At 43.7% G+C, this 13,373-nt stretch overlaps 1 protein-coding gene across 2 annotated transcripts in view; it reads right to left on the bottom strand.

Annotated features, from left to right (window-relative positions):
* Positions 1-497: 497 nt before the first annotated feature.
* FSCN1 (fascin actin-bundling protein 1) overlaps positions 498-13,373 on the bottom strand; it is a 167,396-nt gene continuing 154,520 nt past the window's right edge. For both annotated transcript variants that reach the window (XM_077275627.1, XM_077275625.1), the window contains one exon: positions 498-840. In XM_077275627.1, the coding sequence (XP_077131742.1) occupies positions 638-840 (203 nt within the window). In that variant the 3' untranslated portion in view covers positions 498-637. The remainder of the gene's footprint in view (positions 841-13,373) is intronic.

The following is a 13,373-nucleotide window of genomic DNA, read 5'->3' as shown; positions in this document are numbered from 1 at the left end:
GTGCCGGCGCCAGAGCTTGGGTTTCACATGCGAGACACGGACGAGTTTCTCGCATGTGTGACCCCGGCCTAACACTCACAGTCATGAAAAATTCACTTTATTATGGCATTTTTAAAATATCCAGGTCAGGAGAGTGACATGTGGAATCACTGCTCATGCACGAAACGATCGTCGTCCTGCTCAGTCATTCCACATGTCACTCTCCTGACCTGGATATTTTAAAAATGCTGTAATAAAGTGAATTTTAAGGATGGTGAGTGACAATCTTTTTCTACTTGCTACAAGGACATTTGCATTGTTCTTTTAGTGGGCACCCATGATGATGCTAATCACTGGGTTGTGTGTTTGAATTAGCACCCGGACACAGGTGGAACAGTGGTGCGGATCAGTTTCTTGTCAGACTTTGGAGATAAAATATTATATATATATATATATATATATATATATATATATATATATATATATATATATATATATATATATATATATATATATATTATATATATATATTCCCAGGAGTACCACTTTAATGATCAAAGCAGTATGCATAAGTGATATCCTGTTCAGAAAGACATAGGCACAAGAGACACAGGATGTATAATGATACTAGACTGGATGTTGTTACAGGCACCATTGCTTAGTACTCCCATAAAGTAGAAGGATCAATTGACTCTCCATTGGCTTTAAGAACACCAGCATGATCTCCTTTGAGGTAGAGGCCATTCACCTTGATTGCGACCTTGTTCTGATCAAAGAACTCAAAGAAGAAATCTATACGGAATGGGCTACTGCTGGTAACAGAGGTATCATTTCCCACGGTCCAATATTTTCCAGTGGAATCTAAGGTAAAAAGGACAAAAATCACTATGAAATATGGAAGTAATTTACAAAACAGATGAGATTTAGATCTGTATAAATACACTAATAACATAATTGCAGATTTTACCTCTCCTATAAAATAATGATGTATCTATATTAGAATCACAGAATGTTAGAGTTGAAAGGAACCTCCAGAGTCATCGTATCCAACCCCCTGCTCAATGCAGGATTCACTAAACAGTCTCCTACAGATGTCTGTCTAGCCTCTGTTTGAAGGCTACCTTTGAAAGAGAACTCCGCCTCTCATAGCAGCCTGTTCCACTCATTGATCACCCTCACTGTCAAAACGTTTTCAGTTTTACTCCATCGTGTCTTGTATTTCCATGTGCAAATGAGAATAATGATAATCCCTCTACACAATTATTTGTGGATTCTTATTTCAGTTTAGCCTTTTTTTGCAAGCTAAACATTCTCAGATCCTTTAACCGTTCCTCGTAGGACATACTTAGCAATCCGCTCACCACCCTGTTAGCTCTTCTCTGAACTTGCTTAAGTTTTTCAATGTCTTTTTTAAAATGTGGTGCTCAAAACTTAACAGTATTCCAGATGAGGTATGACCAAAGATGAGTAGCGAAGGATAATTAATTCACGAGATCTAGACTCTCTGCTTCTCTTAATACATCCCATATCTTTGTTTGCATATTTTGCTGCTGCATCACACCGTTGATTCATGTGCAATCTATTATCTATTTGTATACCCAAGTCTTTTTCACATGTGCTGTTGCTTAGTTCTATTACTCCCGTTCTGTAGATGAAATTTTAGTTTTTCTGGCCCAGATGTAGAATCTTGTATTACTCCATTAAATTTGTCACTGTCCATTTTTCAAGCTTAACTAGATCCTTCTGAATCCTCTGTTTTCTATAGTTTTAACTATCATTCCTAGCTTTGCATAATCTTCAGATTTGATCAGTTTACCTTTAGTTCCCTTATCTAGAAGCTTTATAAAAATGTTTTACTGCACTAGGGCCAAGACAGAGCCTTCTAGTACCCACCTGAAACACTTCCAATTTGATGTGTAACCTTTTATTACCAATCTGAGTATTATCACTGAGCCAGTTATAAATCCACCTAATTGTAGACTTGTCAATCCCACACTAGGTCATTTTTTCAATAAGGATAGTAGGAGATATTTTATCTCGATGTCTGCAATGCATTTGATAAAGTATACACCACATTTCCCTAATCAACCCAGTCATTACATCATAGAAGGAAATTAGATTAGTGCTGGCTCTGGTTAAAAATACTGTATTCTTATCCATGTACTTACATACATGCTTGTTAAATAATTTGTTCAAAGATCTTTCTTGGTGCAGAAGTAGAGTTCACTGGCATGCAATTTCTTGGCTCCATCTTTTTTCCTTTTTTGAAGATAGAAGTACCAGAAGACTGGCGAAAGGGACATTTGCCTGTTTTCCAGGAATGTTCACAGTTTCAGGCTAATGGTTTTGCAATTTCCTCTGTTATCTCTTTCATTACCTTAGGATCCAAGAAATATCGTTTCTCCTTGTGGAGATTGACATGCTAAGCATGCCGAGATGAGGAGACTTAAAGCCGCAATGCTCCTCTGGGAAATATGCAAATTGTCTCTTCAGAGAGGAAGAGGACTAGAACTCTAGTGCCACCTATTGGAAGTAGCAATCCTGAAAGTCAATATCGACGCTTTAATGAGCCTTGTCACATGACTTAGGATAAAAGCCAAACCAGAATCTCAATTAGCAGACACTGTTTCGGGATACTGCCCTTTGTCAGTACAAAGTGGAGATCTGGTTTGGCTGACAGAGGCGTCTGACCAATATCCAAGAAGTATCGTTTCTCCTTGCGGAGATTGACATTCTAAGCATGCTGAGATGAGCCGCAATGCTCCTCTGGGAAATATGCAATTTGTCTCTTCAGAGAGGAAGAGGACTAGAACTCTAGAACTCTCAGCCAAACCAGATCTCCACTTTACACTGATGAGGGGCAGAACCCCGAAACACAGTGTCTGCAAATTGAGATTCTAATTTGGCTTTTATCCTAAGTCATGTGACAAGGCTCGTTAAAGGATCAACATTGACTTTTAGGATTGCTACTTCCAATAGGTGGCACTAGAGTTCTAGTCCTCTTCCTTTCTGAAGAGACAATTTGCATATTACCTTAGGATGCAATTCGTCTGTACCAGGAGATTTAATTGAATTTAAATTAGCTAAGTGTTCCCTCACCATTTCTCTGTTTATGGATAGTGTGGATAAATTTATTTCTTCGATGGCACCGTGAAGATCAGTTGATGTTAACAATTGCTTTCTTAGTGAACACAGATGCAAAATAGAAATTATTTTAAAACTTTCGGCCTTCACAACATCATTTTTGACCACTTCACCCTTTTCATCCTGTAAAAATCCTATAGCATCTCTGACATACGCCTCAAACAATCCTTTTTTTTATTGCTCTCAGACTCCTTTGCAAGTCTAACCTCGTTACTGAATTTAACTCTTCTAAAGCTCACCCTGCATTACACTGCAGACATGCAGACAGGATTATATTCTTAGATAGGCCTCCCTTTTTCCATTTTATATGCATTTCTGTTTTCCTTTTTAGCAAGTGTTTAAGTCCTTTGTTAATCTATCCTAGTCTCTTTAAATGTTTAAAATGTTCCCTTCTTTTCTGGATCGTTACTGATTGTGCAGTGGGAATTTCATTCAGCAAAATCCCCCATCCTGAAGTCCTTTCGAGCAAAAAGCCATTAGATCTTTCCTACCCTCTTTCTGAGTTCATTAAAATCTGCTTTTCTGAAGTCCAACCATAAAGTCTGAGTCCTCGCAGGTCTTCTTCCTCCTGTAATCCAAAATTTGAGGATAACATGATTGTTGCCTCCTACAATCCCAGCCATCTTTACTTCCTCAACCATTTCCTCCCTGCTGGTAACAATTAGGTCTAAGTTGGCAGATACTCTTGTTCACTCTTCTCTCGCTGACAACTTTTTTCAAAATGTAGAAGATAAGAATTTTTTGGACCCATTACTTTTGCCAACAAATATCTTAATAGTTAAAATCTCCCATGTTGTATTGTTTTGATGTAAAAAGAGTTCATCCATATCTTCAGTCTGTGCAGTTGGCCAATAGTAAACACCCACAATAGCGTCCTTTCTGTTCTTCTCTCTTTGTATCCTTACTAGTGATGAGCGAGTATACTCATTGCTTGGGTTTTCCCGAGCACGCTCGGGTGATCTCCAAGTAATTGAGACTGCTCGGAAATTTCGTTTTTGTTGACGTAGCTGCATGATTTACGGCTGCTAGCCAGCCTGAGTGTTGTGAATTCCGCTCTTGGGCTCCCTCCGGTGGTTGTAAGAAGCCCTTTTGTGAGTTCTGCTCTTGGGCTCCCTCCGGTGGTTTTGAGCGGTATGGCTGCTTCTTGGATTTAGCATCAGCAGCTGCTTCCACTGATCGTCTTTCTGGCTCGGCTATTTTAGTCTGGCCTTATCCCTCAATCAATGCCAGTTGTCAATTGTTCCTGCTTGGAGTCACGGCTCTTTTGGATTTCCCTGACACTCTGACCTGTTCAGCAAAGTCCTTGCTTGTCCTTTTGCAGTCCTCTTGTTGTGGACTTTATTGTTCAGCACATTCTATGTTTTGCTCATTTGTCCAGCTTATCAGTATGGATCTATTCAGCTAAGCTGGAAGCTCTGGGCAGCAGATTTTGCCCTCCACACCTTTAGTCAGGTGTGGAGATTTTTGCATTTCTCTGCGGTGGACTTTTTCTACTTTTTATTACGGACCGCACAGTGTTCTGTCCTGTACTATCTATCTAGCTAGAAGTGGCCTCCTTTGCTAAATCTTGTTTCATTCTATGTATGTCATTTCCTTCTCCACTCACAGTCATTATTTGTGGGGGGCTGTCCATCCTTTGGGGATTCTCTCTGAGGCAAGATAGCTTTCCTGTTTCTACCTTTAGGGGTAGCTAGTTCTCCGGCTGTGATGAGGTGTCCAGGGAGTGACAGGAACATCCCACGGCTACTGCTAGTGTTGTGTTAAGATCAGGAACTGCGGTCCGTATAGTTACCACCTGCTCAGAGCTAGTCGCATGTCGTTCCTAAATAACCAGTCCATAACACCTGAGTACATGTGAGGGTTGCCTGGTTGCTAGGGAATCCCCACATGTAATCAAGCTATCTAACAGTCACAAATCATGCAGCTGCGGCAAGGAAAATGAAATCTCTGAGCAGTCACAAATACTCGGATATCACCCGAGCAATGAGTATACTCGCTCATCACTAATCCTTACCCAAACAGTTTCTACAGAGCTACCATTCTCTGAAGCTTGGATCTATGTAGAGATATACACTTTACCAATAAATGTAGAGATATACACTTTACCAATATAACACCTTCTACCTTCATGTTAAGCCTGTGCATCATCCCAAGCTTCAGAGATTCATATGACATCATATCTCTTCCTGTGTTAGCAGCTCTAATTCTCCTTGTAGACACATTTTAGTTTGTATTCTTAGAAAAGAAAACATGCAAGCATATGAAAATGGTTGCTGAGTGCATACAGGGAAGAGGCAACATGCATTCTTTCGATAGTATATAGTTCTGGAAGTGGAAGAATCACAATCATAGAATTGTTAGATATGCACTGCTCAAAAAAAATAAAGGGAACACTAAAATCCCACATCTTAGATATCACTGAATGAAATATTCCAGTTGTAAATCTTTATTCATTACATAGTGGAATGTGTTGAGAACAATAAAACTTCATTATCAACGTAAATCACAACTAATATCCCACGGAAGACTGGAGTTGGAATGATGCTTAAAATCAAACTGAAAAATGAAGTTACATGCTGATCCAACTTCAGTGGATATGCCTCAAGACAAGGAAATGATGCTCAGTAGTGTGTGTGGCCTCCAAGTGCCAGTACGACCTCCCTACAATGCCTGGTCATGTGCCTGATGAGGTGACGGATGGTCTCCTAAAGGGATCTCCTCCCAGACCTGGACAAAAGCTTCTGCCGACTCCTGGACAGTCTGTGGTGCAACGTGACATTTGTGGATGGTGTGAGACATGATGTCCCAGATGTGCTCAATAGGATTGAGGTCTGGGGAACGGGCGGGCCAGTGCATAGCTTCAATGCCTTCATCTTGCAGGAACTGCTAACACACTCCATCCACATGAGGTCTGGCATTGTCATGCATTAGGAGGAACCCAGGGCCAACAGCACCAGCATATGGTCTTACAAGGGGTCTGAGGATCTCATCTCTGTACCTAATGGCAGTCAGGATGTTGTGAATTCTGTTCTCGAGCTCCCTCCTGTGGTTATGAATGGTACTTCGGTGAGTTCTGTTCATGGACTACCTCTGGTGGCTGTGAGTGGAGCTGCTGGTTCTGAGATTCCTTCTCCAGCTGATCTCGTTCAGGCCTTGGCTGGCTGCTCCATTTAACTCCACTCAGATCTTTACTTGATGCCAGCTGCCAATGTCCTAGTACTGGTTCAGTTCTCTTGGATCTTTCAGATGACCTGTATATTTCAGCAAAAGCTAAGTCCCTGCTAGCTTATTTGTTACCACTGTGTTTTTGTCCAGCTTGCTATTATGATTTAATCTTGTTAGCTGGAAGCTCTGGGATGCAGAGTGGCACCACCGCGCCGTGAGTCGGTGCGGTGGTTTCTTTTGCACACTCTGCGTGGTTTTTTGTTAGTTTTTTATGCTGACCGCAAAGATACCTTTTCTATCCTCTGTCTGTTTAGTTCGTCTGGCCTCCTATGTTGAAATCTATTTCATTCCTGTGTTTGTGACTTCCATCTTAACTCACAGTCAATATATGTGGGGGCTGCCTATTTCTTTGGGGAGTTTCTCTGAGGCAAGGTAGGCTGTATTTTCTTCCTTATGGGTAGTTAGCTCTTAGGCTGTGAAGAGGCGTCTAGGCAGAGTCAGGAATGCTCCACGGTTATTTCTAGTTGTTGTGATAGGATTAGGGTTTGCGGTCAGCAGAGCTCCCACTTCCCAGAGCTCGTCCTGTATTGCTAGTTTGCTCATCTGGTCATTTCTAGTGCTCCTAACCACCAGCCAAAAATAACAGTACAGCTGGCCTACAAAGTGTTAATGCATCTCAATAGAGGGATAAGAGAAGTTCTGAGACCATATTTTTTTCTCTGCAGTGTGTTTTGTATTTCTTTTCCCCTTAACCTCTGGGTGGTTCAGGACACAGGTGTAGATATGGACATTCAAGGTCTGTCCTCTTGTGTGGATCAACTCACTGCAAGGGTACAAAGCATTCAAGATTATGTAGTTCAGAACCCGATGTTAGAACCCAGAATTCCAATTCCTGATTTGTTTTCTGGGGATAGATCTAAGTTCCTGAATTTCAAAAATAATTGTAGACTGTTTTTTGCTTTGAAACCCCGCTCCTCTGGTGGCCCCATTCAGCAAGTAAAAATCATTATTTCTTTGCTACGTGGCGACCCTCAAGACTGGGCATTTTCCCTTGCACCAGGAGATCCGGCATTGCGTAATGTAGATGCGTTTTTTCTGGCGCTTGGATTGCTTTATGATGAACCAGATTCAGTGGATCAGGCAGAGAAAATTTTGCTGGCTTTGTGTCAGGGTCAGGATGAAGCGGAGGTATATTGTCAGAAGTTCAGAAAGTGGTCTGTGCTTACTCAGTGGAATTAGGGTGCCCTGGCGGCAATTTTCAGAAAGGGTCTTTCTGAAGCCCTTAAGGATGTTATGGTGGGATTCCCCACGCCTGCTAGTCTGAATGAGTCTATGTCCCTGGCCATTCAGATCGATCGACGCTTACGTGAGCGCAAAAATGTGCACCATTTGGCGGTGTTTTCTGAGCAGAAACTTGAGCCTATGCAATGTGAAAGGACCTTGACCAGAGCTGAACGGCAAGAATACAGATGTCAGAATGGGCTGTTTTTACTGTGGTGACTCCACTCATGCTATCTCTGATTGTCCTAAGCGCACTAAACGGTTCGCTAGGTCTGCCACCATTGGTACTGTACAGACAAAATTTCTTTTGTCCGTTACTCTGATTTGCTCTTTGTCGTCCTATTCTGTTATGGCATTTGTGGATTCAGGCGCTGCCCTGAATTTGATGGACTTGGAGTTTGCCAGGCGCTGTGGTTTTTTCTTGGAGCCCTTGCAGTATTCTATTCCATTGAGAGGAATTGATGCTACACCTTTGGCCAAGAATAAGCCTCAGTACTGGACTCAATTGACCATGTGCATTGCTCCTGCACATCAGGAGGATATTCGCTTTTTGGTGTTGCATAATCTGCATGATGTGGTCGTTTTGGGTTTGCCATGGCTACAGGTCCATAATCCTGTATTGGATTGGAAATCAATGTCTGTATCCAGTTGGGGTTGTCAAGGGGTACATGGGGATGTCCCATTGTTGTCTATTTCGTCTTCCCATCGTTCTGAAGTCCCTGAGTTCTTGTCAGATTACCGGGATGTATTTGATGAGCCCAAATCCAGTGCCCTACCTCCTCATAGGGATTGTGATTGTGCTATTAATTTGATTCCTGGTAGTAAGTTTCCGAAGGGCCGACTGTTCAATTTATCTGTGCCAGAACACGCTGCAATGCGGAGTTATATAAAGGAGTCCTTGGAGAAAGGGCATATTCGCCCGTCGTCGTCACCATTGGGAGCAGGGTTCTTTTTTGTGGCCAAGAAGGATGGTTCTGAGACCTTGTATAGATTACCGCCTTCTTAATAAAATCACCGTCAAATTTCAGTACCCTTTGCCGCTGTCTGATTTGTTTGCTCGGATTAAGGGGGCTAGCTGGTTCACCAAGATAGATCTTCGAGGGGCGTATAAACAGGGCGATGAATGGAAAACAGCATTTAATACGCCCGAGGGCCATTTTGAGTACTTGGTGATGCCATTCGGGCTTTCTAATGCTCCATCTGTGTTTCAGTCCTTTATGCATGACATCTTCCGAAAGTACCTGGATAGATTCATGATTGTATATTTGGATGATATTTTGGTCTTTTCGGACGATTGGGAGTCTCATGTGAAGCAGGTCAGAATGGTGTTCCAGGTCCTTCGTGCTCATTCCTTGTTTGTGAAGGGGTCTAAATGTTTCTTTCAGAAGGTTTCATTTTTGGGCTTCATTTTTTCCCCTTCTACTATCAAGATGGACCCTGTTAAAGTTCAGGCCATTTATGATTGGACTCAGCCTACTTCTGTGAAGAGCCTTCAGAAATTTCTGGGCTTTGCTAATTTTTACCGTCGCTTCATCGCTAATTTTTCTAGTGTTGTTAAACCATTGACTGATTTGACCAAAAAAGGTGCTGATGTGGTCAATTGGTCCTCTGCGGCCGTTGAGGCTTTTCAGGAGCTGAAGCGTCGTTTTTCTTCTGCCCCTGTGTTGTGTCAGCCAGATGTTTCGCTCCCGTTTCAGGTCGAGGTGGATGCTTCTGAGATTGGAGCAGGGGCCGTTTTGTCTCAAAGAGGTTCTGATGGTTCTGTGATGAAACCATGTGCTTTCTTTTCTAGAAATTTTCGCCTGCTGAGCGCAATTATGATGTGGGTAATCGAGAGTTGTTGGCTATGAAGTGGGCGTTTGAGGAGTGGCGACATTGGCTTGAAGGAGCCAAACATCGCGTGGTGGTCTTGACGGATCACAAGAATCTGACTTATCTCGAGTCTGCCAAAAGGTTGAATCCCAGACAGGCTCGATGGTCGCTGTTTTTCTCCCGCTTCAATTTTGTGGTTTCGTACCTTCCGGGTTCTAAGAATGTGAAGGCTGATGCCCTTTCAAGGAGTTTTGTGCCTGATTCTCCGGGAGTCCCTGAGCCGGCTGGTATTCTCAAAGAGGGGGTAATTTTGTCTGCCATCTCCCCTGATTTGCGGCGGGTGCTGCAGGAATTTCAGGCTGATAGACCTGACCGTTGCCCAGCGGAGAAGCTGTTTGTCCCTGATAGATGGACTAGTAGAGTTATCTCTGAGGTTCATTGTTCGGTGTTGGCTGGTCATCCTGGAATCTTTGGTACCAGAGATTTGGTGGCTAGATCCTTTTGGTGGCCTTCCTGGTCACGAGATGTGCGTTCTTTTGTACAGTCCTGTGGGACTTGTGCTCGATCTAAGCCCTGCTGTTCTCGTGCCGGTGGGTTGCTTTTGCCCTTGCCGGTCCCGAAAAGGCCCTGGACGCATATTTCCATGGATTTTATTTCGGATCTCCCTGTCTCTCAGAGGATGTCAGTTATCTGGGTGGTTTGTGATCGCTTCTCTAAGATGGTCCATTTGGTACCTTTGCCTAAATTGCCTTCCTCCTCTGATTTGGTTCCATTGTTTTTCCAGCATGTGGTTCGTTTACATGGCATTCCGGAGAACATCGTGTCGGACAGAAGTTCCCAGTTTGTTTCAAGATTTTGGCGGTCCTTTTGTGCTAAGATGGGCATTGATTTGGCTTTTTCTTCAGCTTTCCATCCTCAGACAAATGGCCAAACCGAACGAACCAATCAGACTTTGGAAACATATCTGAGATGCTTTGTTTCTGCTGATCAGGACGATTGGGTGTCCTTCTTGCCTTTGGCTGAGTTCGCCCTTAATAATCGGGCCAGCTTGGCCACTTTGGTTTCGCCTTTTTTCTGTAATTCTGGTTTCCAACCTCGTTTTTCTTCAGGGCAGGTTGAGCCTTCGGACTGTCCTGGTGTGGATTCCGTGGTGGACAGGTTGCAGCAAATTTGGACTCACGTAGTGGACAATTTGACATTGTCCCAGGAGAAGGCTCAACGTTTCGCTAACCGCCGTCGCTGTGTTGGTCCCCGACTTCGTGTTGGGGATTTGGTTTGGTTGTCGTCTCGTTTTGTTCCTGTGAAGGTTTCGTCTCCTAAGTTTAAGCCTCGTTTCATTGGTCCTTATAAGATTTCTGAAATTATTAATCCTGTGTCATTTCGTTTGGACCTTCCAGCTTCTTTCGCCATCCATAATGTGTTCCATAGGTCGTTGTTGCGGAGATATGTGGCTCCTATGGTTCCCTCCGTTGATCCTCCTGCCCCGGTGTTGGTTGAGGGGGAGTTGGAGTATGTGGTGGAGAAGATTTTGGATTCTCGTATTTCGAGACGGAAACTTCAGTACCTAGTCAAGTGGAAAGGCTATGGTCAGGAGGATAATTCCTGGGTAGTTGCCTCTGATGTTCATGCTGCCGATCTTGTTCATGCCTTTCATTTGGCTCGTCCGGAGCGGCCTGGAGGCTCTGGTGAGGGTTTGGTGACCCCTCCTCAAGGGGGGGGAACTGTTGTGAATTCTGTTCTCGAGCTCCCTCCTGTGGTTATGAATGGTACTTCGGTGAGTTCTGTTCATGGACTCCCTCTGGTGGCTGTGAGTGGAGCTGCTGGTTCTGAGATTCCTTCTCCAGCTGATCTCGTTCAGGCCTTGGCTGGCTGCTCTATTTAACTCCACTCAGATCTTTACTTGATGCCAGCTGCCAATGTCCTAGTACTGGTTCAGTTCTCTTGGATCTTTCAGATGACCTGTCTATTTCAGCAAAAGCTAAGTCCCTGCTAGCTTATTTGTTACCACTGTGTTTTTGTCCAGCTTGCTATTATGATTTAATCTTGTTAGCTGGAAGCTCTGGGATGCAGAGTGGCACCACCACGCCGTGAGTCGGTGCGGTGGTTTCTTTTGCACACTCTGCATGGTTTTTTGTTAGTTTTTTATGCTGACCGCAAAGATACCTTTTCTATCCTCTGTCTGTTTAGTTAGTCTGGCCTCCTATGCTGAAATCTATTTCATTCCTGTTTGTGACTTCCATCTTAACTCACAGTCAATATATGTGGGGGCTGCCTATTTCTTTGGGGAGATTCTCTGAGGCAAGGTAGGCTGTATTTTCTTCCTTAGGGGTAGTTAGCTCTTAGGCTGTGAAGAGGCGTCTAGGCAGAGTCAGGAACGCTCCACGGTTATTTCTAGTTGTTGTGATAGCATTAGGGTTTGCGGTCAGCAGAGCTCCCACTTCCCAGAGCTCGTCCTGTATTGCTAGTTTGCTCATCTGGTCATTTCTAGTGCTCCTAACCACCAGCCAAACATAACATCAGGCTACCTCTGGCGAGCACATGGAGAGGTGTGCGGCCCTCCAAAGAAATGCCACCCCACACCATTACTGAGCCACTGCCAAATTGGACATGCTGAATGTTGCAGGCAAAAGATTGCTCTCCACAGCGTCTCAACTCTGTCACGTCAGTCACATGGGCTCAGTGCTCATCTGTGAAGAGCACATGGCGCCAGTAGCAAATTTGCCAATCCTGGTGTTCTGTGGCAAATGCCAAGCGTCCTGCACGGTGTTGGGCTGTGAGCACAAGCCCCATCTGTGGACGTCAGGCACTCAGACCATCCTCATGGAGTCGGTTTCTAACCATTTGTGCAGACACATGCACATTTGTGGCCTGCTGGAGGTCATTTTGCAGGGCTCTGGCAGTGCTCCTCCTGTTTCTCCTTGCACAAAGGCTGAGGTAGTGGTCCTGCTGCTGGGTTGTTGCCCTCCTATGGCCCCCTCCACATCTCCTGGTGTACTGGCCTGTCTCTTGGTAGCGCCCCCAGCCTCTGGACACTACACTGACAGACACAGCAAACCTTCTTGCCACAGCTGGCATTGATGTGCCATCCTGAATTAGCTGCACTACCTGAGCCACTTTTGTGGGTTGTAGAATCATTCTCATGCTACCACGAATGTGAAAGCACAACCAACATTCAAAGTGACCAAAACAAAAGCTAGAAAGCATTGGTACTGAGACGTGGTGTGTGGTCCCCACCTGCAGAACCACTCCTTTATTGAGGGTGTATTGATAATTGCTAATAATTTCCATCTGTTGTCTATTCCATTTGCACAACAGCATGTGAAACTGATTGTCATACAGTGTTGCTTCCTAAGTGGACAGTTTGATTTCACAGAAGTTTGATTTACTTGGAGTTACATTCTGTTGTTTAAGTGTTCCATTTATTTTTTTGAGCGGTGTATTTTTGGAATATCAAAAGTGTATCTAATAGAGGAGAATACCCCTTTAAGTTTTATTGTGGCCCTTGTGAGTACTTCAGTTGGATAATGTAGTCCTCAGATCACAAGACGCATAACATATCTGCTTTAATGATACAGTACATAATTACATTATTAACTCTTTTCAAAGTTAGGAACCCAACATTGTATATATGGAACGGGACCAGGAACACACACAGCCACCTACCCAGCATATACCAGTTGAGCTATACAGCCAGGACCTATCTGCCTGATTATTGCTGTAAACACCCTAAATACCACTGTCAATCTGACAACAGCAATTAAGGCGCATGCCGTTCCATGTTTCCATCAGCATTCTTGTGAATCAATTACGGGTACCGATGGATGCCATGGAACCTGGGGACCTGCTTTAGGCTTTGTGCCTACCATGTCTAAGCTATGAAGCTCAGCCACTACTTAAAATCCCAGTCTTCGATAAAGCCCAGCTAACCATTTACTGCAACACTGTGGAATTGCAGGGCATAGAAGAAGCAATTGGATGATTAATTGCCCCCC

The sequence above is a fragment of the Ranitomeya variabilis genome, chromosome 7 (genome assembly GCF_051348905.1).
Source record: "Ranitomeya variabilis isolate aRanVar5 chromosome 7, aRanVar5.hap1, whole genome shotgun sequence".
Classification (NCBI taxonomy): domain Eukaryota; kingdom Metazoa; phylum Chordata; class Amphibia; order Anura; family Dendrobatidae; genus Ranitomeya; species Ranitomeya variabilis.
The sequence above is the reverse complement of the archived record's forward strand: the minus strand, read 5'-3'. Positions and strand labels throughout refer to the sequence as shown.